Source organism: Strigops habroptila, chromosome 6 (genome assembly GCF_004027225.2).
Source record: "Strigops habroptila isolate Jane chromosome 6, bStrHab1.2.pri, whole genome shotgun sequence".
NCBI classification, from domain to species: Eukaryota; Metazoa; Chordata; class Aves; order Psittaciformes; family Psittacidae; genus Strigops; species Strigops habroptila.
In genome coordinates this window covers 57181533-57203979 of record NC_044282.2, presented here as the reverse complement: position 1 = coordinate 57203979, position 22447 = coordinate 57181533, and the positions used below count along the sequence as shown (strand labels likewise).

The 22447-nt window shown below is 44.6% G+C and overlaps 2 protein-coding genes across 2 annotated transcripts; both read left to right on the top strand.

Annotated features, from left to right (window-relative positions):
* Position 1: 1 nt before the first annotated feature.
* SLC25A27 (solute carrier family 25 member 27) lies at positions 2-8268 on the top strand. The gene is made up of 9 exons (XM_030489882.1): positions 2-225; positions 1766-1957; positions 3549-3633; positions 3829-3951; positions 4195-4307; positions 5585-5669; positions 6328-6420; positions 6765-6867; positions 7740-8268. Exons 1-9 carry the CDS (start codon positions 126-128, stop codon positions 7809-7811), a joined length of 966 nt encoding a protein of 321 aa, XP_030345742.1. The 5' UTR covers positions 2-125; the 3' UTR covers positions 7812-8268.
* A 2412-nt stretch (positions 8269-10680) lies between these two features.
* Positions 10681-21940, top strand: TDRD6 (tudor domain containing 6). Its single transcript, XM_030491175.1, is given in 6 exon segments — positions 10681-17305; positions 17783-17901; positions 18974-19063; positions 19875-19932; positions 21250-21287; positions 21289-21940. Coding segments are annotated over 6 exon segments (6954 nt in total). The 3' UTR covers positions 21313-21940.
* Positions 21941-22447: the final 507 nt, after the last annotated feature.

Sequence of the window (22447 nt, the reverse complement as noted above, 5' to 3'; positions counted from 1 at the left end):
GCTGGAGGAACATGACCTTCAGTAATTAGTCTCTTAAACGACCCAGAACAGAGCTGAGCTGGGGTCTGCTTTTGCTGCAGACCCCGCAGGGTGGCTGGTTAGCCTTGTTTCACGCTGGACACTAGATGTCACCTGCAGAAGAAAAGAGCTTACCTCTTCCAGAGAGATGGCCCCGAGCCAGCAAATTCGCTCTGTCAGCCTGTGCAGCCGCTGTGGCAGAACTAGGTACAACTCACCCTGATTTTCTCAGAGGGAAGGGGGTCCACATTTACCTATGGGGGGCAGGGGGAACTTGAGTCCCCAAATACCTCATTCCTTGGCATTCGCTTCAGGTTTCAATTCCAGCAGATCTGTTTGTTCCACTGTGCTTGTCACGACTTTTCAGTAATTTAAGCCTTGCAAGTGTTTTGTACCACCTGACTGTGGCTGGAGGGAGTTTTTCAGGTCAAAATCTTTGCCACCAAGACCGAAGGTCTGCAGTAATTGACACAGAGCAACCGTCACTGGTTTAAGCATTGCACTTGCTGTTTTCTGGAAGATGGCTATAGACACAGGAAGCTCTGCTGCCTAAGTTAGCAGCAAGGGGCTGACTTCTTCAAGGATTTGTTTTTCATAGTAAATGCAGCTTAATCAAATTAAAATTAAATCTTAGATTTTTGGCTACAGTGGAGATGTCTGTAAAAATGCATAGTCCATTTCCTTGCTGAAATGAAGGAAGGAAGCACCCTGGCATCTGCATAGCCAGGGTGCATAGTGATCAGTAACTTTCTTGGAATATTTCTCAGCATATTCTACATAATTTCTACAAGAGCATATTCTGTATAATTTCTCCAAGCTCTTGCAGGCAAATCTGTTGCATTGCTCTAATGATTTGTATCTTCTCAATCTTTGCTAATCTTTCAATATGAATACCAGATTTAATGCACAAATAGACTGGAAATCTCTTGGGTCTTTTGAGTGTTTCTGCCTTCCTGCAGCACCTCCAAGTCCTGCTCTGGAAGGATGCTGTAGCACAGTGTGTCACAGGGGTATCGAGCCAAAGACAAGCCCTGCTCCCGGTCCCTCGCTGCCTGAGATAGGCTGGGAAGGTCCTGTGAGACAGGACCCTGTGAGACACTCATTGCCTGGAACTGAAATCAGGGGCAGCAAATACATACCCACACTGTTTGAGGAGCAGCCCTAGGAAGCTGAGATCAAGTTGCAGCACCTTCCCTGGCCACCATGTATTTCAGTGAGAGAAATAATAAGCTGAACATGATTTTGTGTCTGGATCAGAAAAGCAGCATGGTTAAAGGTGGTTCGTAGAACAGATGCTTGCCTGTGTGCCTGTATTATGATGGTCACTGTGGAGTTGTTCCTGACTGTAACATGTGCTTGCCACTATGCTGGGTAGAATTGGAGAGGCCACACGCTCCATGAGATTTGATCGATCTTTATTCATGGGGAGTAACTGGAACAGGATTTTCAATCCAGAGTCTCTTGGAAAGTATGCTTATTGCATAACAAACCTGCAAAAAGAAATCGAGGGTAAAGAGTTGGTGTTTGATGGGAATTTTGGTTACTCCTGCCCAGAGACATTTTCAGCAGATCCGGACATGAATCTTCTGTTCTCCACCCTCACTGGGTATGGTCCCAGCTGCCTGCTGATGCTTGCACAGCCTCCTTGGCTGCCTGGCAGGGGGACGTGGTGCAGATGTTACAAGCGTGGTAGGTCTCCCCACAGCTGCACTCGTACTCATGTTTGTTCTCTGCTTTTTCTTCTCAGTGACATTTCCCCTGGATCTCACAAAAACTCGACTGCAAGTCCAAGGTGAAGCTGCTGTTCGTGGCAGCGGAGCTGGTGCTGGGCAGGCAGTCCCTTACCATGGCATGCTGCGCACTGCGGCTGGCATCGTGCAAGAGGAGGGCTTAACAAAGCTCTGGCAAGGAGCCACGCCAGCCATCTACCGACACATAGGTGATTGTCTGCTCATGATGGGATGAGTTTGGGTCCTGCCTCCTGTGGCCAACAGCCTTTTGGGGTGGGAGCTTGTGTCCTGGTTTCGGCTGGGATAGAGTTAATTTTCTTCCTAGTAGATGGTGCAGTGCTGTGTTTTGGCTTTAGTGTGAGAACAATGGTAACACACCAATGTTTTAGTTGTTGCTCAGTAACACTTACCCTGGTCAAGGACTTTTCAGTCTCTCATGCTCTGCCAGTGAGGAGGGGCACAAGAAGCTGGAAGGAAAGAGAGACAGGACATCTGACCCAAACTAGCCAAAGGGGTATTCCATACCACAGCATGTCATGCCCAGTATGGAAACTGGGGGGACTCACCCAGAAGGCCCAGATCACTGCTCGCGTCGGGCTGGGTATCAGTCGGCAAGTTGTGAGCAATTGCATTGTGCATCACTGCTGTTTGTTGGGAGGGGATTCTCTTTTATTTCTGCCTTTTTGTTATTTCTCTTTTCATTACTATTATTATTGTATTATTAGTATTATACCTTATTTTAATTATTAAACTTGGTTTAATAATTAATTAAACCATGTTGGTTGGGTTGAGATAAGAACAGTTTAATAATTAAATGTTAATTATTAGGTTTTACCTTTTTCTGATTCTCCTCCTCATCTCATGTCATGGAGGGGAGTGAGTGAACAGCTGTGTGGTACTTAGTTGCCTGCTGAGGTCAAACCACAACAGCTTGCCATATCTTCTTGTGCTTTAAATATATCTGCAAGGGCTTCTTCAGTCTACCCTGCTATCCCACTTCCTAACGCAAATATATGGGATTCTGGCTCAGTATCTCTCTTCCCTCTCATGCCCATTCCCCCACAGCCTTTTACTGGCTTCTGGGAAAACAAAATACAATCACCTTTGCAGGAAGGTCTTCAGCACAAGCAGGCACTCGGAGTCCTCACAAAAAATAAATATATTTTATTTGAGGGAAGTGGAGATGGGCTAGGAAAAAAAGATAAGGCTGCAAGTGCTAGAGAAGAATGCAAGCAGTAGAAGAAATGCATTAGTGGTTTGGCCACAGGTAACAGCTTTCTGTGTTTTATTTGGAAATATCATAGAATCACAGAATGGTTTGGGTTGGAAGGGACCTTCAAGATAATCTAGTTCCAGTCCCCTGCTATGGGCAGGGACACCTCCCACCAGACCAGGTTGCTCAAAGCCCCGTCCAACCTGGCCTTGAACACTGCCAGGGGTGGGGCAAATATGGTAACAGCAACAAACCTCAAAAGCACTTGTGTGAGGTTTGTGCTTGGCATCAGCTGAGAGAGATGCAATGCGGTCACAACTCCTTAGTGTGTAGGCATAAGCCATGCTGCCTGCTGGCAGACGTATGGCTCAGCCAGAAACATTTTCTGATGCTAAAAGTTCTGGTCTGGCATTGCTACCAGGTAGCCTCCTCACTTTCCACACTGTGATCACGAACATGAGAGCAGTGACCAGCTGACCCAGGCAAGCTCCGGAGTGTTTGAAAACCTATCTCTTGATCTCTCTGTCACAGGATGACCTCCAGAAATGGCAGCCCCAAGCACTGTTTCCTGCTTTTGTTTCCCGCAGTGTACTCTGGTGTTCGGATGGTTGCATACGAACATCTCCGTGACTCCGTGCTTGGCAGGGCTGAGGATAGGAGCTTTCCTTTCTGGTAATGTTGCATATTTATACTTTTGTCTGTTTGGGGACTGTCCTTACTGTAGAAGTCCTGCAGCCCTAAAAGCTGTCTGCCAGGGAACAACCATTTACACTTGTTTCACCTGGGCTGTGCTGCTGCTGAACTCTTCAGCTTGAGCACTGCCACTTTCAGTGTATCCTGGAGCACGTTTTTTCCCGTGTTTGGCAGGAAAGCTGTAGTTGGAGGCATGTGTGCGGGTGCCATTGGACAGTTTTTTGCCAGCCCAACTGATCTGGTGAAGGTGCAGATGCAGATGGAGGGAAGACGGAAGTTGGAAGGAAAGCCGTTACGGTCAGTTCCTCTCGAAACGGGTGTTTTCTTCCTGTTAATGATTACTCTTTGGCCCATGCTGTGGTTCTCCCTGTTTTCTGCCACCTCCTCTCCCCAGCTGCTCTGTGCCTTCTCAGGGGAAGGGCACTGAGGTGGCCAGGAGGCACACGATGGCTCTGGCCAGTGGGGAGAGTGGGGGATTCAAAGATGCAAAGATTTCTCCATAGCTGGGCTCTCTACCTACTAGTTACATACTGATTTCAGGTTTCAAGGAGTGCACCATGCATTTATGAAGATCCTGTCTGAAGGAGGAGTACGGGGACTTTGGGCTGGATGGGTGCCAAATGTCCAGAGAGCTGCTCTGGTGAACATGGGAGGTAAATGTAGTTACTTGGTCTGCCATACTTAAGGCCGCATCTAAGCTTTAAGAAAGAAAAGTTCAGCTGCTCCCCTGCTCTTAAGACTCTTGATTAGCTACACTGGGGACCTGTTTGGAGTGCACTGCAGGCGACTTCTGCCTTGTGCACCTCTGTTTCAGTCCTGTGGAAATCAAATCACTTAAAAATAAGCCTGTGCCTGAGCCTAAAGGATGGTGAGCTGCGAGCTGACATGTCCTACAGCCAGAAGAGAAGGGACCTTGCCAGCTACAACCCAGCCCCCTGCTGCCCAATCAAGCTGAGCAGGGCAGACCCTGCACAGGCAGCCAGGTCTCCCCAGGGTCCAGATCCTCAGGAAAAAGTGTGGTGGCGAGGCAGGTCTGATGCCAAGCCAGGATGCTCAGCGATCTCCACCAGGTCTGTGGTGATGACACAGGTCCAAGGCTGAGCTAGGGAATGGTCCGTGTGTCACTATCCAGATGAACAAGGTGTGATGGAGCTGCAGAGTGGCTGCCCGAGTGCTTGGCTGATCCAAGCAGCGCTCACTCTTTCCATGTTTAGATAGATCTTTCCTGTGGCTCTCCAAAACTGCTAGGATATGCTGGATGGTCTTTGTTCTCCTTCCTGTTTGTGAAGTAAGGAGGGAGATGTCTTTGGGAAAGACACTGCCTGTGGGTTTCCACCATAAATACTTACTCAGTGCTTGGCACATTGTCGTGGTTTAAGCTATAGCATTGCCTTGGCAATTTTTTCTTTTGGATATTTAATTTCCTTTGACATGATGGCTACCAATTTTTAGGTCACTCAACACAGGGTTACATTAGCAGCATGTCAAAAAAATGTCTTTGAAGGTAGAAAATGAGAGGTGCTGTAAACTTACACTTTTTAAGCAGCCGTAAAGGAATCATTGGATGGGTAATGCCTGCAGCAGGAGCTGCTAAATGAGGCTGCAAGATGACTGTTAACTAAGGCATGCCTCTCCACACACAACATTAACATGCAGTCTTATTTTGCAGAATTTTCCATTTGGGATTGTTTTATCATTTGTAGGGTAAATCCAAGAAGATGATAATAGAAAGGAGCATGCATTCACATAGCTGAAGAGAGGACTCAGATGCCACAACCATCATCAGAAACTGGAGGCAGAGTGCTAGCCATGCCAATGGGAGGAGCAGCACTGGAAATATAGGTCATGACAGGCTTCCATCCTATGTGGTGAACACCACAGACACCATTTACTTCTGACAGTGCTGTTTTTTCTCATTATCTTCTTACAGATCTGACCACTTATGACTCAGTGAAACACTTCTTGCTTCTGAACACACCACTTGTGGACAATAGTGTGACTCACGGTGTTGCCAGGTGCCTGTTCCTCAATTACCACTTTTCTCCACAGTGCAGCACTTCCAGCCTTGCTGTCTTGATCCTCCTCTCCATGCCAAGAAGCCCCTACTCTTTGGTTGTGATACTGCTGATGAAATGCACCTTTATAATTTTGGGGTTTTTTTGCCTGAGAGGACATCACTTTACAAAAGACACCAGAGAAAGGATGCAACCATTGCTACAAAACTGCCCTCACTAGAAGTGCCTTGCTGATGCACTTAAACACCTTTGCTCCCATCTGTGAGAGCACAGGAATTTTCACTTTTCTAGAATTGGTACTATTTTATTTACTCTAGTTTCAACTTTAGCAAACAGTAAAGATGAGTGATAGAACCCCTGCAGAACAACCTCTTTTACTCCCTTAAAATATGAAGAAATCTGCTTTCTATAAACAGTATCAGAAATTGCCTGTTGTGGGTCCTTTACCCCTGCCTTAGAACTGCATACAGAGGTGAGGACATCTTTGCAAGAGCAATACTAGCAAACCTTTTCCCAAATCAAGTTTATGTTATGAGGTATTAAACATGATTTGATGATAACTGTTTTAATGTATCTTTATTATTAGAACTGGAATCATGGTGCTTAAGTCGTTGTGATAAATCTTAATTTCTCTTAAAGCATCTGTTGCTGTTGACAGCTGCTGTTCTGGCCTGGTAGCTGCTGTCCTGGGAACTCCTGCTGATGTGGTGAAAACCCGGGTAATGAACCAGCCAAGAGATAAGCAGGGAAGGTATGGACACTTTGGAGATGACTTTTCAGTAGAAAACTGAAACCTGAGTTTCACCAATTTCACTGGGAGTGAAGTGATAAGTTTCTAATTTGCTCTTCAGCTTTTTGATGATAATTTTACTGATTTAGTAAATGTTGGGGGGGAGGGGGTGGGGTGTTACCATGATGGCCACCTGAGCACACCCAGTTACTCTGGTGGATTTCAGTTCTGATTAGTGGAGTCTATAAAAGTGCTCTTGCTTGTAAAAAATTAGCACATACAAATTATTTTTCAGGAGAAATGAGTTCTTTTAAATTTGTGTATCTGTAACCCTAATACTATTTGTTCTCCTTTCACATTGCCAGAGGTCTTCTGTATAAGTCTTCCATGGACTGCTTAATTCAAACTGTACAGGGTGAAGGGCTTATGTCTCTATACAAAGGCTTTATACCAACCTGGATGCGAATGGTAAGTGCCTTTTAACTCCCTTCACTAGACAGTTGAACAATTTGGCATTAAAATGTGAGTTCTTTCTGTGCCAGCACTTTTTCAAAACTATGTGGGTCTCTTGATTTATTTAATTGCAGTTAGCATCATTGAATGTGTGGCATGATGACACTTCCTGCAGTGTCACTTCCCCCATGTTGGAACATGCTGTCCTCCTTAATTACTAGTGATTCTCCTTGCCTTTTTTTTTTTCACAATTTCAGGCTCTCTCCTTTCTCCCTTCCCCAAACTCTCTGTTGTTCCTTCTTACTCCCAGCCCCAGACACCCTTTGAATTCCTTGTACTTTCATTCCTCCTTCTCTCCTGATCCCAAAATTGCCTTATTACTCTTCCACCCCGAGGTCTCACTTTTACCCCATTTCAGGCTGGCAGCTTTCTGCTGCATGCTGCTGGGCTGTTAAAGCTACATCTGTACAATTAAGCCAAGCAGCAGCTGGAGCCTGGGAACTGGAACTTGGCTTTGGGCAAGGGACAATTCCCAACAGCAAGTTTAGATGAGTCTATAAGAATTTAACAGCATGACTGTGTCTAGACTCTGCCAGCTGGCTCTAACCTTTAAAAACGTTAAAAAGCATTCAGCCTGAAGTAGTCCCCAAGTCTGAAACACTTCAGGTCACTTATGGGTTGGCAAGCTGAAATAAAAACAGTTTTAAGTGCCTTGTGAAGGACTGGGTAGCTCTAACCATATGCAACACTACAATTTTTGCATGAAAGACATAATATGAGATTAAGCTTAAGAATATGATTTTTAAGAGGAGACAGTTTAATCTAATGGGTTTATTTATTAGGTCACATCTGTTTTAAGCCTCTAAGTTCAGTGTTTGCTTTCACAGGCTCCTTGGTCACTGGTATTCTGGCTTACATACGAACAAATCAGAAGGATCTGTGGAGTTAGTTCTTTTTAAAATCATGAAACCGCTTCAATATTCACAAACAAAGAAGAATCAGAAAGCTAAATCAATCACAAAGCACCCTGACCCTACAGGAAACTAATGTATTTAGGACACTGGCAGCAGCATCACATGTATAGGTTGTTGCCCCAAATCCAGTCCTTATGGGTTAAGAGTAGCCATGACTTAAGGACACCATCTGCTTGTCATACTGCTCTATGAAATTTAAGTTATCCACAGGATAAAACTGTCACAGTAATACTTCAATTTGCAGCCAGCATCAGCTTTCTGAAACAGTAAACAGAGGTAAAAAGAACTCTTCCAAGCAAGTAGAATATAATACTGTTTGCTTGTATGATAACAGATGGTTCCTATTGTTAAGGACAAGGGCAGGTTGAACAATGCAGCACTGAACATCTTCTGTGGCTAAGCAGTCTATAAAATTATTGGAAAATTTTTGCTAACATTAGATTTTCACACGCATAAAGAACTACTTCTCGTTTGATGCCTCAGCAAACCAAGTCTATAGTGCTAGGTACTGAAAAAAAAGTAAAGCAGTTTACCTGAGTTCAGATTTGCTTTGCACAAAAGGTGGAAGGGTTTGTGTTCCTCCTACTTCCCAGAGACCGCCTGACCTCTTCACTCAACCATCTGAGTAACATCCAGGAGGGAAATGGAGTCCTGTGCCCAGGAAATAAAAAGCCTGGTTGAAGCCTCTTGAAGGACTCTAATACACATTGTCCACAGGACCAAGCTGAACTACTTGTCCTGTGAGAGCCCCAGTGCTGACGTGGCAGACCGGGTCATTAAGGTGCCACTTCTCCAGGGAAATACGCACTCTGCCCATTTTAAATCTTGCTGGAAATACAAAGTTCTCTTCAAAACCACAAAATATTTGAATATGATTTTTTTTTTTTTAAACCTAAAGCTTCCCAAATTTCATCGGGAACGGGACTGCCACTTTGTCACTAGGCTTACCTTAAGCAATCACGAGGCAAAAATGCAGTATAGAAGCAATCATAATGTAGACAGAATAAAGCTGGCTTTGATTTAGCAATCTCTAATAACAAAATAACGGTACAAGGCTTAGCTCTCACGAGCCTTTTGTTCTATTTTCTCTGCCCTATCCAGTTGAGGAGGAAAGTGATGGAGCAGCTTTGGAGGGCACCTGGCGTCCAGCCGGGGTCAATGCACCACAGATCTAGACTACCTTTTGCAACTAGTATCTTCAATGTGACAATGTCCGATTAAATTGAGTTTGGACGTCTTCTTGTCTTGCATTTGTAATTTCTGATTGTACTGTAGATCCATTTTCATGGCACACATTTGGGTTTATGATTCCAGTTTGGAAAAAATTAATCTCACCATTATTAGTGGGTGAGAAGTTGTTCAGGAATCCTGTTATTTTTCTAGTTGTCAGCCTGAGAAATTTCTGAGTTCCCTCCTTCCTGCATACTATCACGAGCAATTAGAAACCAGCAGCAACAGCTGCTTCTTCGGTTGCATCCTAAGGGGTCCTGCCTGCAATCCTGTTACTGAGGTAACGTTGGTGATGGATATGCAGAAGTACCTTATCTATTGAGTTAAAAAAACAAAAGCAATTTTAAGTCTTGTAGTGAAAAAGTGGTTTAACTCTTCACAAAACCTTTTTCTCTGTTTTGAGCATGAAACACTAAAGAGATTCATAACCGTGCCGATTCCTAGTATTTTGTATTATAAAATAAATAATTTGAATAGCAAAACTTGCCACTCTCTGCGTTAATTCTTAGTGTTTTGTAACTCTACATCTTTCAACAAGAAGTTTCCACTCTGTGAAGTACTTTGCCATAGTTATTGACCTATCAGCGTCAGTTTCAAAGCCAAAAATTAGCCAAAGGATGTCACTGAGGTTCCCGGGCTGGCCCCTCCTGTGGCCTAAGAAGGGCTCAGTTAAGTCCTAGGCCACCTTCTTCTTCACCCATCCACTTCTGTGTACTGTCCCTAAGGGCTGGAAGGCAGCCCCACCAGAACCTCAAAGGTCTGCCTGGAAACCAGGGAGGAATCTCCTGCTTGCGGAGCTGAAGAGACGAAACGGAGCCGTGTGCTAGTCCAGGCTCTCTGGATGGGGCCACCAAACAGCACCCACATTTGCCACTTCCCCCGAGAGGCCCTGAGACGTGGTGCTTGCCGGCGGCTGCCCCATCCATTGGCACTGGCTCACCCTCCCCGCGCTGCGGATGGCGGTCGCGGATCGGGAGGTGACCAGGAGAGGGCGGCCTCCACCTGCGGGGAGCCTGTGGCACGCTCGCGGCTGGGCCCCGCTGCGGGCGGAGGCGGTCCCCGCGCGGCCCTCAGGCGGCCCAGCCCGCGGGGACCGGCAGCCGCGGGCCTCGGCGCGCCGTTGGGCAGCGCTCGGCCGCAACGGCCAGCGGCGGCGCGGAACCTCGCCTCACCCCGCCCTCACACCGCCGCCCCGCGATGGCCAATAGCCGCCGAGCCCTGCACGCACTGCCCGCCCCCGGCGCCCGCTCTGACCAATGGAGACCAAGCGGGCGCCGAGAGGTCTCCCCTGACCCCGCCCCCCGGCCGTGCTGCTACCACACAGCCGGCGAGGTGCGCTCCACCTGGGGCGTCGGCAGATCCAGCGTGGTCTGGGCTGAGCCCGGCGGCTCCAGTGTGCCACGGTTATCTCCTCTTTGTAGCGCCCCGGAGCAATCTCTGTTTAGCAGGCGCGGCCCGATGTATTAGCCCGCTCCGTCCCTCCTATTCCCCCCCCAACTCCCCCTGCGGGGATCAAAGTGGACTCGGCCACTTGAGTTTACGCCCAACGGCTGCCCCGCGGGCGGTGCGTGCTGCATGAGGGCGGGTGCGGGCGGCCGTTTGCCGTCGCGCGGGCGGTGGCGGGATGAGGTGCGGGCGGAGCGGCGGCACCGGGGTGCTCAGCCCCGGCAGCACCGTGACCCTGCGGGTCTGCACCGTGGGCCTGCGCCCCGAGGTGCCCGTCGTGCGGCTCTGGGGGCTGCTGGGGGACCGCCGCGCCGACTACGTCCGTCTCCGCCGTAAGATCCAGGCGGCGGCGGGGCCGCGCCTGGCGGCTGCTCCGCAACCCACCGACCTAGTGGCTGGTGGGGTTGAGCTGTGCACAGGAGACCTGGGCCTGGTGGAGGTGGTCGGGCTGTGGTATCGCTGCTGCGTGGTGAGTCGCTGCGGCCAGGACTACCGTGTGTTCCTGCTCGATGAGGGCTGCATGGTGGTCACGTCCGCATATTACCTGGCGCGGGGCTGCGAGGAGCTTTTCCGCCTGCCCCCGGAGGTGCTGGGCTGTATTGTCGCCGACATTGTGCCCTTTGGAAGCCCCGGGGTGGCAGCGTGTGGGGATGCGCCGTTCTCCAACTGGACGGTGGAGGCTATGGAGTTCCTGAGCTTCTTGCATGGCAAGGAGATGTCTGGACGGGTGCAGGAGGTGGTGACACCGCAGCTCATAGTGCTCGAGCTGCCCCAGCTGGCAGCCCAGATGCATCACCTGGGCCTGGCCAGGCGTGTCACTCCCAGCTGGTTCTGCCAGTTGCTTAAGCAGTGCCTAGCTTATGGCCACCCAAGAAACCACCTCCAGGTACAGCCTTCAGCATGTTCCTTTGTATCTTCTGCAGTGCCACAGCTTCCCCATGTTTTGCTCTCCTATCAGCCTGTGTCACCTCCTTTGGATTATGTTTACCCGCAGCTTCAGTTGGATGTGACAGAGCCTGTCCTAGTGACCCATGTCTCTGACCCACACCACTTCTACTGCCAGTTGAAGAGCTTGTCCCAGGAGATCTGCTGCCTCTCTGATACCATGCACCACACTTATAAATCCTGCTCCTGCTTGCCGTTACCCAAAGTGGGCTCACCCTGTGCTGCCCGTGGCAGAGATGGCAAGTGGTACCGTGCACTCCTGCTGGAGCTTATTGCTGGGAAGAAGAACCAGCAAGTGGCTCTAGTGATCTTTGTGGACTATGGCAGGAAGGAGACTGTGACCAGAGCTAACCTGTGCCATTTGCCCCCGGAGTGTTTCCACGTGCCTGTGGTAACTTATGCGTGTGCTCTCCAGGGTATTTCGGATGGGGGTTGTGGCTGGTCCCCATTGCAGATCAGTAAGCTGAAAGCATTAGCGCTAGGCAAAGGAGTGAATGCTCACATCAAAGCCTTTAGCTCCTTTGAGCATCTCTATTACGTGAACCTGTATGGGGAAAATGGCATCAACTTGAACTATGTTTTTGGGCTGCAGGCTTGCTGCCTGGTCAGCAGCTGTACACAGGTGAGCCAAACTGAGGGTCGGGAGCAGCTGGAAGTAGAGGAATCCACAGCTGAACTGGAATTGCCTCCAGGAGCACCTCCCATTGCTTTAGCGCATGGAGATTTGGCTTCTGCTCCTATAGTTGATGTACATGTGAACCTGGGCGCATTCTATGATGCGCAGGTCTCCCACCTCAGAGACCCATCTGAGTTCTGGCTGCAGCTCCATGAGCATCGCCGGCTCTTTGGGCAGTTGAAGCAGTGCATGTGGGATTTTTATTCACATGACATGAAGCTGGATGGTGCTGGGTGGGATCTACAGCCTGGATCCCTTTGTTGTGCCAGTGGGAAAGAGGGTGTCTTTTATCGAGCAGTGATCACCAGGGTACTGGACAGTGGGGTAGAAGTATACCTGGTGGACAGAGGCAACAGAGAAACTGTACGTAGGTGTGCGGTGAAGGAGCTGCTCCCTCGGTTCAGGGAACTGCCTGCTTTAGCTCTGAAGTGTTGTTTGGCAGACATCTGCCCTCTGAGAGGGAGTTGGAGTGAAGCATCTGTGTCTGCATTTAGAGAGATTGTACTGAACAAGGGACTAAAGGTTCATTTTTTGAGTGTGCAGGGTGACAAATACATGGTTGAAATTTTTGACCAGTCCCAATTAGGAGAGAAAAGTGTAAGTAAACTCATGGCTCAGGGTGGGTATGCTGAATACCAGAGGTGTGCAATACCCGAGAGTGTCCAGAAATCACCTCATATGGCTGTGAGCCTGGCCTCGTGTGCTGGGGAGGAAAACCAAATAAAGGCAGAGAAGAGGTTGGGAGAGGAATCTGATCTAAAGAGGAGCAATAGAGCACTTAATTCTTACGCAGCTGTAGTGGTCAGAGGGAGCCCTGTTGCAGCCATTCACAATTCTGCAAGTAGTGAATCTCTTCCTGCTCAGAAGTGTGAGGACAAGGAAAACCTGCCCATCTCTTGTACACAGAATTATGACAAAATGAAGCTAAGCTCCTCTTATGGATGTCAGTTAGAAGTGGGAACTACCGTTAATGTTGTAGTGTCATATGTTGAAAATCCGGGTTATTTTTGGTGTCAGCTAAGTAAAAATTGCCAAGACCTTAAGTTATTAATGTCTGAAATTCAGGAGTATTGTGAAAATTCATCCCACCCACATGCTTGGCCAAATTCTCTATGTTTAGCCCAGTACTCAGAGGATGAAAAATGGTACAGGGCTTTAATTATCAGTGAAGTTCCTTCTGCAGAAAAAGTAGAAGTCATATATGTTGACTATGGCAACAGGGAGCTGGTCTCTCTAGCAAACCTCCGCTCAACTCACAAACGCTTTCTTAAGTTAGAGGCTCAGGCTTTCAGGTGCAGCCTTTACAACTTGATTCAACCAAATGGTCAGGATCCTTTTGCTTGGGATGAAGAAGCAATTCGGGCTTTTCAGGAGTTCATTGATACTTCTTCATCTCATCTTGAACTGAAGTGTACGATATTTGCCTTGGCTTCAATAAGCAAGGAGCTGTTTAACATTGTAGATTTAATGACACCATTTCAGAGTGCTTGCCAGTTTCTGACCGAGAGGGGTGTAGCCAGACCTTTATCTCCTCAAAAGCCTCTGTCATCCTTGGTTCATCTTCATTCTTACTATTATTCTATGCATGGTATCAAAATTGGGAATGAGGAAGACATTTATATTACGCATGTTGAGGATCCATGGACATTTTACTGCCAACTTGAAAGATGTGCAGATGTCTTAGCACAGCTTACCTATAACATTGGTCGCCTAAGTGAAACAATGACCAGCTTAGAAACCTTGGAGAAGTCTGAGAGCTTGTGTCTAGCCAAGTATACGGACAATCACTGGTACAGGGGAATAATTATGAAAAGGAAACCTGACATGGAAGTTTTCTTTGTGGATTTTGGGAACACAGAGACAATAGATAAAGATAATCTGCTTCCTTTACCCAGTGATGCTTGTGATATCTTGCTTTTGCCAATGCAAGCCATAAAGTGTTCCTTATCTGATATATCTTACGTTCCCGAAGAAGCTACAGCATGGTTTAAGCAAGCTGTCCTAGAAAGGCAATTAAAAGCAATCATAGTAGCAAGGGAATCTGACGGTAAATTGTTGGTTGAGTTGTTTGATGGTAGTACTCAAATTAATGCGAAACTGAAGGAGTTAAGCTTAATAAACAATACAGGAATTGGGCCTGTAGAAAATGAAACTTTGTGCTCTAGAAGTACAGATGTGATAGAGAGGAATGAGAGTGCAGAATCCTCTTTAGATGCAGGTAGGTCTCTTGAAAGAAAAATAAGCAGATCTGAAGCCCAAAGAGAAGGGGGGGATAACAAAAGGCACTTCAAGAAAGAATATGAAAACCTTTCCCAGCCTGCTGCAAAGGGAGATCAGGCAGCTGGATTACTAGAATCCGATCAAGTGATTAGCAGTAAGAAGGATGCTTCTCTATTAAATAAAACAGGGAAGGAGTCTTTGCTTTCCATCCAAATGGATACACAGTCAGATATTAAATGTTATGCTGAAGGCGGGAGTATAGTGCTTAAAAATATATCTGATCTACTGCAACAGAAGATAGTGCCAGGTCTGAAAGTGTCAGTGTATGTGTCTCATGTAAATGATCCACTGGATTTTTATGTTCAGCTAGAAAGTGACGAGGCTCAGCTTAACAGCATTTCAGAAAGCTTAAACAATAGGACACAAACAAAGAACCCTTGTGGACAACTTTTCCAAGTGGGAGACTTAATCAGTGCTGTTTATTCAGAAGACAGCCTGTGGTATCGAGCTGTAGTGAAAGAGAAGACTTCTGATAATTTGATAAGTATACAATATATTGATTATGGTAATACTTCAGTAATTAATGTTGGTCAAGCTCACAGACTCCCTGAAGACTTGTCATCTATTCCAGCAATAAGCATTCACTGCTTCCTAGGTGGACTTAAATGCAAAGAAAATATAGACTGGGCAGAGAAAGCCATGCTTTACTTCACCAATAGAACAAGTGAAGTTCTGCTAACGTGTGAATTTGTGGAGAAGGTTAAGGATAAATGGGAAGTTATCCTCAGTGACCATGAAGGTATAATAACTGTGGATTTAGCTGATGATAATCTTGCAAGTAGTGAAAGATCTTGTTCAACAGAAATACTTGATAAAAGAGAGAACAGTGACATAACAACTGCGTGTGAGCCTTTTCCGCCTCAGGCACAAAATAAAATGTCTTGTGTAGGTAACTGTAAGTCATTTATCTGGAAATTTCCAGAGGCAGGCCAGACTGTAAAAATTTATGTCACAGTGGGAAATGGTCCAGAATACTTCTGGAGTTGCAGTGCTGATACAGAAGACATGAAGTACATAGAGGAAAAAATAGAGGAAGCTGAAAACACTGGACTAAACTCTTTAAATGATTGCAGAGCTTGTATTAAAAGCGGTGATATTTGTCTAGCAAAATATAGCCAAGATGGGAAGTTCTACAGAGCTAAGGTCAGCAGCGTAGAAGGCGACAGCGTAGTTGTTAGACACGTGGATTATGGAAGTGAGGAAACTATTAGCATGGAGTTGGTCAGACAGATTCCATGTGAATTGATCCAAGTACCTAATCAAGCATTTGCTTGCTGTCTGTCAGGTTTCAATTCCTCTGAGGGCTCATGGCTTAGTGAAGCAAAAGAGAAGTTTTATGATATGACCCAAGATGTCTTACTAGAAGCAAAAGTAATAGAAACTCAGGAATGCAAAGCTTCTAAAGTCCCTCTGTCTGTTGTCAAACTGGAAGCTTCTGGTAAGAGTATTAATGAAGAGATGAAGTCTTTTTGGAAGGCTAATAAAGGAACTGGTGACAAGGCTTTCTCAGACCTTGAGAACCCCTTAAAGGAAAACAGATGTTCAAAGAATGATACGGGTCTTTGTCCGGAAGGAGAAACTCCTGTTGTTTGTGGATTAGCTCAAGAAGAAAGTGAAAGTGCTTTACTTTGTTCTGAACCTTTCCTGGGTGTCACTTCTGAGTGTTTCAATACTGTAGAAACAAGTACGTCAGTGGGAGCTGTTGAGCATACGTCTGGGAAGGCTGATGATGGATGTGAAACAGCTGAGCATCAAAGCAACTTTGATAAAGATACACCTCTAGCTGGAGAAGACAGCGATAACAATGTATTACTAGAACCAGTGAGAAGCTACAGGCTTCATGTTACGCAGAGTGAAATGAAAGCTGAAGAACAAGAATTATCTGAAAAGACATTTCAGGAGGATGCTGAGCTGAAGGAACTGACAGGCAGTGCTTCAGCAGCCGAAGAACTGCAAAGAGAGCCAGTGCTACAGTCATCTTCAAGTGATGAAACAGAGATATTAGAAGAACTGGATCAATTACAAACTCAGTGTTCATATGATGATCTAAAAGAGTTAATACTGGAGCTAGAGGCACTTTCAGCACAGCCCTTCTTTGCTGAAGTAACAAAGGAAGCTGTGGAAACAGAGTCATTTGAAACGCAGACAGCTTCGGGTGATAAAGTAAGAGAGAAAGTGTTGGAACAGGAATCATTTGAACTGCCAGTCATGAGTGAGGAGATAGAGGACTTGGCAGCTCTGAACTTTCTTGAACTCCTGCCATCACTTAATAAGGGAGAGAATTCAGTGCCTTCGGTTAGCAATGGAGAGAATACAGTAGAGCTGATTGCATCTGGTGTTCAGCTGTCTTTGGGAGAGAAGGCAGAGAAACCAGAATTGAATTTAGCTGGAATTCATAAAGCAGACTCTTTGCAAGAAGACTGGATGGAAGTAGAGCCTCCTCCCCTAAAGCTGTCTTCACCTGATGGTAGATCTGAGAAACAACTGGACCTGAAGACCCATGACATGCTGTCAGTGCTGGGTGCTGAAATTGAGCAGCTTCTGGAACTGGTGCTGCCTGATGCACATCCATCTCAGGAAGATGGGGATGAGGACTTGGTAAGGTTGGAACACACTGCACTGCAAAGTTCTGCAAATAGTGGAAGTCAATTTTCATGTCTTACAGAAGACTTAATGAATCAGAGGTCTGTTTGCACTGTAAAATCATGTGACCGCAAAGTTGAGAAACATAAGGAGTGGCAGAAGAAGAAAGATGACTGTTACGTGGAAGAATGGATGAAACGAGACTTGGCTGACTCATTTACAGAATGTGGAAATGCACATGTGCGGTATTCAGCCTGTGAGCCTGGGGATGAAGATGTAGAAAAAAAACAAAACGAGAAGTTGGCTGCATGCGATGCAGGTAAAGTGTCTGATTTTTAATTTTTTTTTTTTTTAAGGGGTTAAATAATAAAAATGCTGTGCATATTCAAATGAGAATAGCTTTCTTATGGGAACCTAATTTTTATTGCCTAATAAGTTAATATTTTAGTGTTAACATCAGTATGTTTTGATGGCTTAAGGACATCAGATTAAGTGTAGTATCTCATGGATCATTTGACAGTCTAACAGCGACTTATCTTTGCGAGGTTAATGATTTTATGATTGAAAATCTATTTCTGAACATGAAATGCATACTTAAGACTGTTCAGGATGACAAATTTTTAACTTTCAATTATTAAGTAGTTTGGAAGGGGGTGGGTAGTATGGGAGCAAGGTTGTGAGGTATTTTTTTGGAGGGGTTGTTTTTGTTATGTTTTGTGGGGTTTTTTTTATTGTTATCTGGGGTTTTTCTGTGGTTTTATTTTCTTCCTCCTTTGTTGATACATGATTTTTATAGGACACAATGAGTATACTTGTCATCTGAAGGGCTTTGCTGTTGGTTCCAAATGCGTGGTGAGGACCTCTCTAAAATGGTGCGAGGCTCGCATTTTGGAGGTATCTGAAAAAGGTACCAGGGTAGGTATGGTTTGAATACTCTTTCTGCATTCTTAAGATCTGGTCCTTTTTTGGTCTTCCTCCAAACTTTGAATATTTTAGGGAAGTCTGTTACAGAATTTAAGACTCAGTATTCTCAAGGTTGATTTTGGACTTACAGACTTCATAGAAACAGCACTGTCTCAAACTGAGTGGATGCTATATTCCTAACACTTGATAACCCTTCATAGGAAGACTGAAGGATCTGGCTCCAGTTTGAGATACATACTTATGTGTGTGTGTTTGTCTGGCCTGCAAGTTAATATTCTGCTGTGGAGCTTATGAAACTTGGCATTATTTTACTGATGTTTTATACTGAGGAATTAGTGCTAGAGCAGTAGAAATTTGGGAAGAAACCTAAATTATATTGTAATTAATGACAAATTAATAACAAACATGCAACTACTACTACTTCAGTGAAATGTATTACATTAGTGGTTGGTGGGAATTAACAGATTATAATCTAATGGGCTGTGGTGTTTTACTGCTGTTTAAGCTATGGGATAGTCTTCCTCCAGTTCAGGGGGAGTGTGTGTGTGTGTGTGTGTAAACAAATGCACAGACGTTATACTTGCATAAAAGTTGTATTTTAAGTTGTAATTTAAGGTTGCAAATCCAAAAGATCACTTCATAGAAGTAACTTTTTGAAAGATTGAATGAATGCCTGAGATCATGAAAGCCATCTCTTTTACTAGTGGATTCCTTGGGTATCTAAAACTAACCTCAGCCTGTATTCAGATGAGTGTCAGTGTCTGGTATGTAGCGATATCCTTACTGATTGGTTTCCTACTGGTTCTGACCTAGTACATGTTTTCCAGCCTTCCTTTCTCACCATACTTGGGTTAAAAGTTCAGGAGAGCCTTGAGCAGATTCAGTAGTGATACTCAGCTTTATTAGAAGTTAACTTGCTCTTCCTTGCTAGATACAGACTTAAAGCCTTCTCAAAGGCAGGGAATCCTCAGCTGTGTTTTCCTCCTACTATGATGTCTTACTTGCTGAGTGTGTTCTCAGGATCCACTGCTGTGTTAGATGTGTTTTGGCTTTGTCTGTACAGGTCTTGAATCTCTCCAGTGGCAATGAGGAGATTGTGGATCCTGAGAATGTCTGGAATGGTGTTCCTGACTGGGCTTACAGGTCATCTGAGGTAAGGCAGTGTGGTAGTGGACTGGGCAGGACAGTACTGCCTTTTAGAAAGGGCTCTCTTGAGTTTAGTTGTGCTTCTGCCTGTGTCAGCCTTAGAAAGGCAAAGTAGCATTAATGTAAATCTGTGTATTCATGCCCACTGCTAGAAGCGCAGTATTTTTCTTTAAGACTTCATATTGTCCTTCCTTCTCTATGGATTACTATGGAGACTATAGAAACTTGTATGAATATATTACATAACTGATATACAAATCCATATAAATAGTTTACATAAACTATAAACTGTCAGCCATTTGGCCTGAGGACTGTTAGTTCAGGCTGGGAATAGATTTATGAAAACAGCTTGAAGGAAGAGATGTTACAGGAGACTACTATTAATCAAGAGCTGTAGAACAATGCTGATATGTGGCTTTTGACAGATCATGCTAGTAGAGCATGTAACTAACTGGTAAATTATGAAAAATACTTCTATTATGAAGTAATTGGGAAATTATAGTAAGATTTTTCACCAGTGTTCTTCATGACGTACCAACAAATGAAAAACTCATCTCTGCAACCCAAAACTCAGGTTGTCAGCCATGCTACTGATGATAACAGAATGAATTTCCAGTTTATTCTTCACATGCAGTTCTTCCATCAAAGTGAAAAGTGGGCAGAAGACTTCTGTAGTGAGTTATAAGGGGACAGAGCAGTGGTAAATTAGAGTCCAGCAGTGCTGATAAAAAAGTTAGTCTAGTATTAAAGGAAGCACCTCAATGGAAAACTATCTTGGCAGTAGTGCCAGCTTCCTAACGGAATCCCCTTTTGTTTAGGCAATAACCCCTGTAACAGGAAACTTGCAGTTCTTACCAGAAGAGTCCTTACTTCAAGGTAAGACCACCTTAAACCTCCCAAAGAGGTGGTGAACTCCATGTTTGGATGCTTTCTAATTTTCTAGCAGATGCTTTATTTAGGAAACTACAGTTGAAACTTTTTTTAGCTTATGTATTTAATATTGTTGTTCTGGTTTTCTTAGCATTAGCTTACGTACTGTCAGTTTAATGGTGAATATCTGCAATGTAAGCTGCTACTGACTTGATTAGAAATCAATTTAGTATTTATTTATTCAACCTAGTAGATTGAGCCTTTTGGACAAGTTGGAGTGATATGTTATAGGTTTTGGTAGGCTCTTGAGCATTAGCCACCAGCATGCTACTCTTGCTCACGTTTCTGAGGCAAGGTGAGCAACTACTAGGCAGATTGTACTAAGCATTGTAATTTGGTATTTGAATGCCCCAATCCCTTAATAGATCTTCATCTATAAATCTAAACCCATAATACTACCTTAGTTGTTGTAACAGTAGTTTGCAAATAGTGCATGTACGTCTTTATTAAATTCTGAAGTGTTACTAGCAAACGCCTATTCTGTGTACCAAAGAAAATAGTACAAATTCTTTCTGATTGTATACTATTTCTAAAATCTATGGAATTGTAGAGAAGTTCTGGTTGAAAGGGACCTTCGAAGGTGCTCAAAGCAAAGTCAACTAGATCAGGTTGCTTAGGACCCTCCTTCCAGGTCTGGAATCTATCCAAGGATGGAGATTCCAGAACCTCTCTGGGAAATTTGTTCCAGTGTTTGACCAGTGGTTGCCTGATGGAGACTGAAATAAGCTTGAGTAGAGATGGCATTTGTGTTTTCAGTGGTTGAATTGGTAATTTCATTTCAGTATACCTGTACTGAAAGTGGACTGGTTCTCAGGTAACGAATCATGAAGCCTGCAATGGAGATCTAGTTACCTGTTGGGCAAACAGCACAGAAAATGTTAGTTAAGGTCATGCAACCATGTGGGACAGATGTGGATCTTGCTGCAAATGTGGACCACTGTCTGGAAAGGCAATTAGAGTAGAAGGTATCCACAGGATGCAAAAACTCCTGCAGTGTGTTACCCTAAGACCACTGAGGAATGTAGTGGCTTGAACTCGTAACTGAAATCTGGGAGCACTGCTTGCTTCATCTTGGGCAGTTCTGTTGTTTCAGCTGTCTTATCTTTACATGATAACTTTGCCTGAGTGTAGTCTTTTAATATGGTGCAGTATGTTGATGACATTTAGTTCAAAGCCTTGTTGAGTTAGACCTTGAATATTAATGTATTTATACATGTTTCTATAAACATTCTGATGGGTCTAATTTATTTTTACTTTCTGTAGAAAAGCAAAGCGGCTACAGTTCACATTTAGTTGAAGATCCCTCATCTCCTCCAACATTGCTGAAATGAAGTGACGTGTTGACCACATGAAGCTGAACAAGTACCCATGTACACAAGCATTCCTGTGAAAATGTGTTTTCATGGGAACAAGAATACAAGCAAAGCACTGAGTGTTTTTTCTACATAATGGAGCAAATGTCAAGGAGTAGTACTTGTTACTAGGCTGTTACTGTCTGTTTGGCTTCTTATTTCTGTACTTTATTGTTATCTAGCTGCCAGTGGGTGGTTCTTCAACAGAGGTTTCTTTTGAGTTGCTGTATAGGCTCCTGTGGTGCACAATACTGCTTTCTGATGTTTGTTTTGAGAAAAGTTGCATTGTTAAGTGTTTTGAGGGGTTTTTTTTCTCTCTAAAAAATGGTTGAGGGTATTTTTTTTTTGGGGGGGAGGAGTTTTTTTGCTGTGGGGGAACATAGTTGATTCAGGTTGAAGTCTTGCATTTGGTGCTGTTACAAAGCAATGGAAGAAGCTGGAAAAAGCTTCGGCTGGCATATACTGTTTTGTTAATGATTTGTGTTCTTTCCCTAAGCATAAGCCCAAATGTTGTGTGCGTACCAAGTATCTTTTTTTCAACTCTACTACTGCAGTTAGATGTAGCTATGCACATTCTGCAGATCCTGGTTCTGTTTTGACCCTATACAGCTCTCTAGAGCACTGAGCCATGGTGAATGCTTTGAAATATCAGTCATGTACAAAATAGAACTTGTAGTTATGACATGGCCTTAATTGGCACTAATGAAAGACAAAACTCTTCCTACAGATATGAAGCAGACCTAGCAGAATAGTTTTGCTCTGCATGCGTACAGTGCGGTAAGGATTTGTTAAACCAGCTACATCTTAGGTCACCTTTTATTCTCCTTCTCGTGTTGAAAAGAGGTTTCTATTGTGTAGTCCTGTTCTATGCCAAGATCTCTGACAATGTAATAGTCTGGGTGAATATCACAGTAGATGTCGGTGTTAGTGCTTACACAGTAAGAAGAAACATTTGCGTGTCTATTCCCTTAACAGAGACAATACATATTAGTAGGCTGGAGAGAATTTAATTCTGAAAACAGGTCTTAGATGTTGTAATCTCATGTTAAGATCACAGATTACATAAATATTTAATTACTCTGTTAACTGTTCTGCTTGTTCTGCTTGCT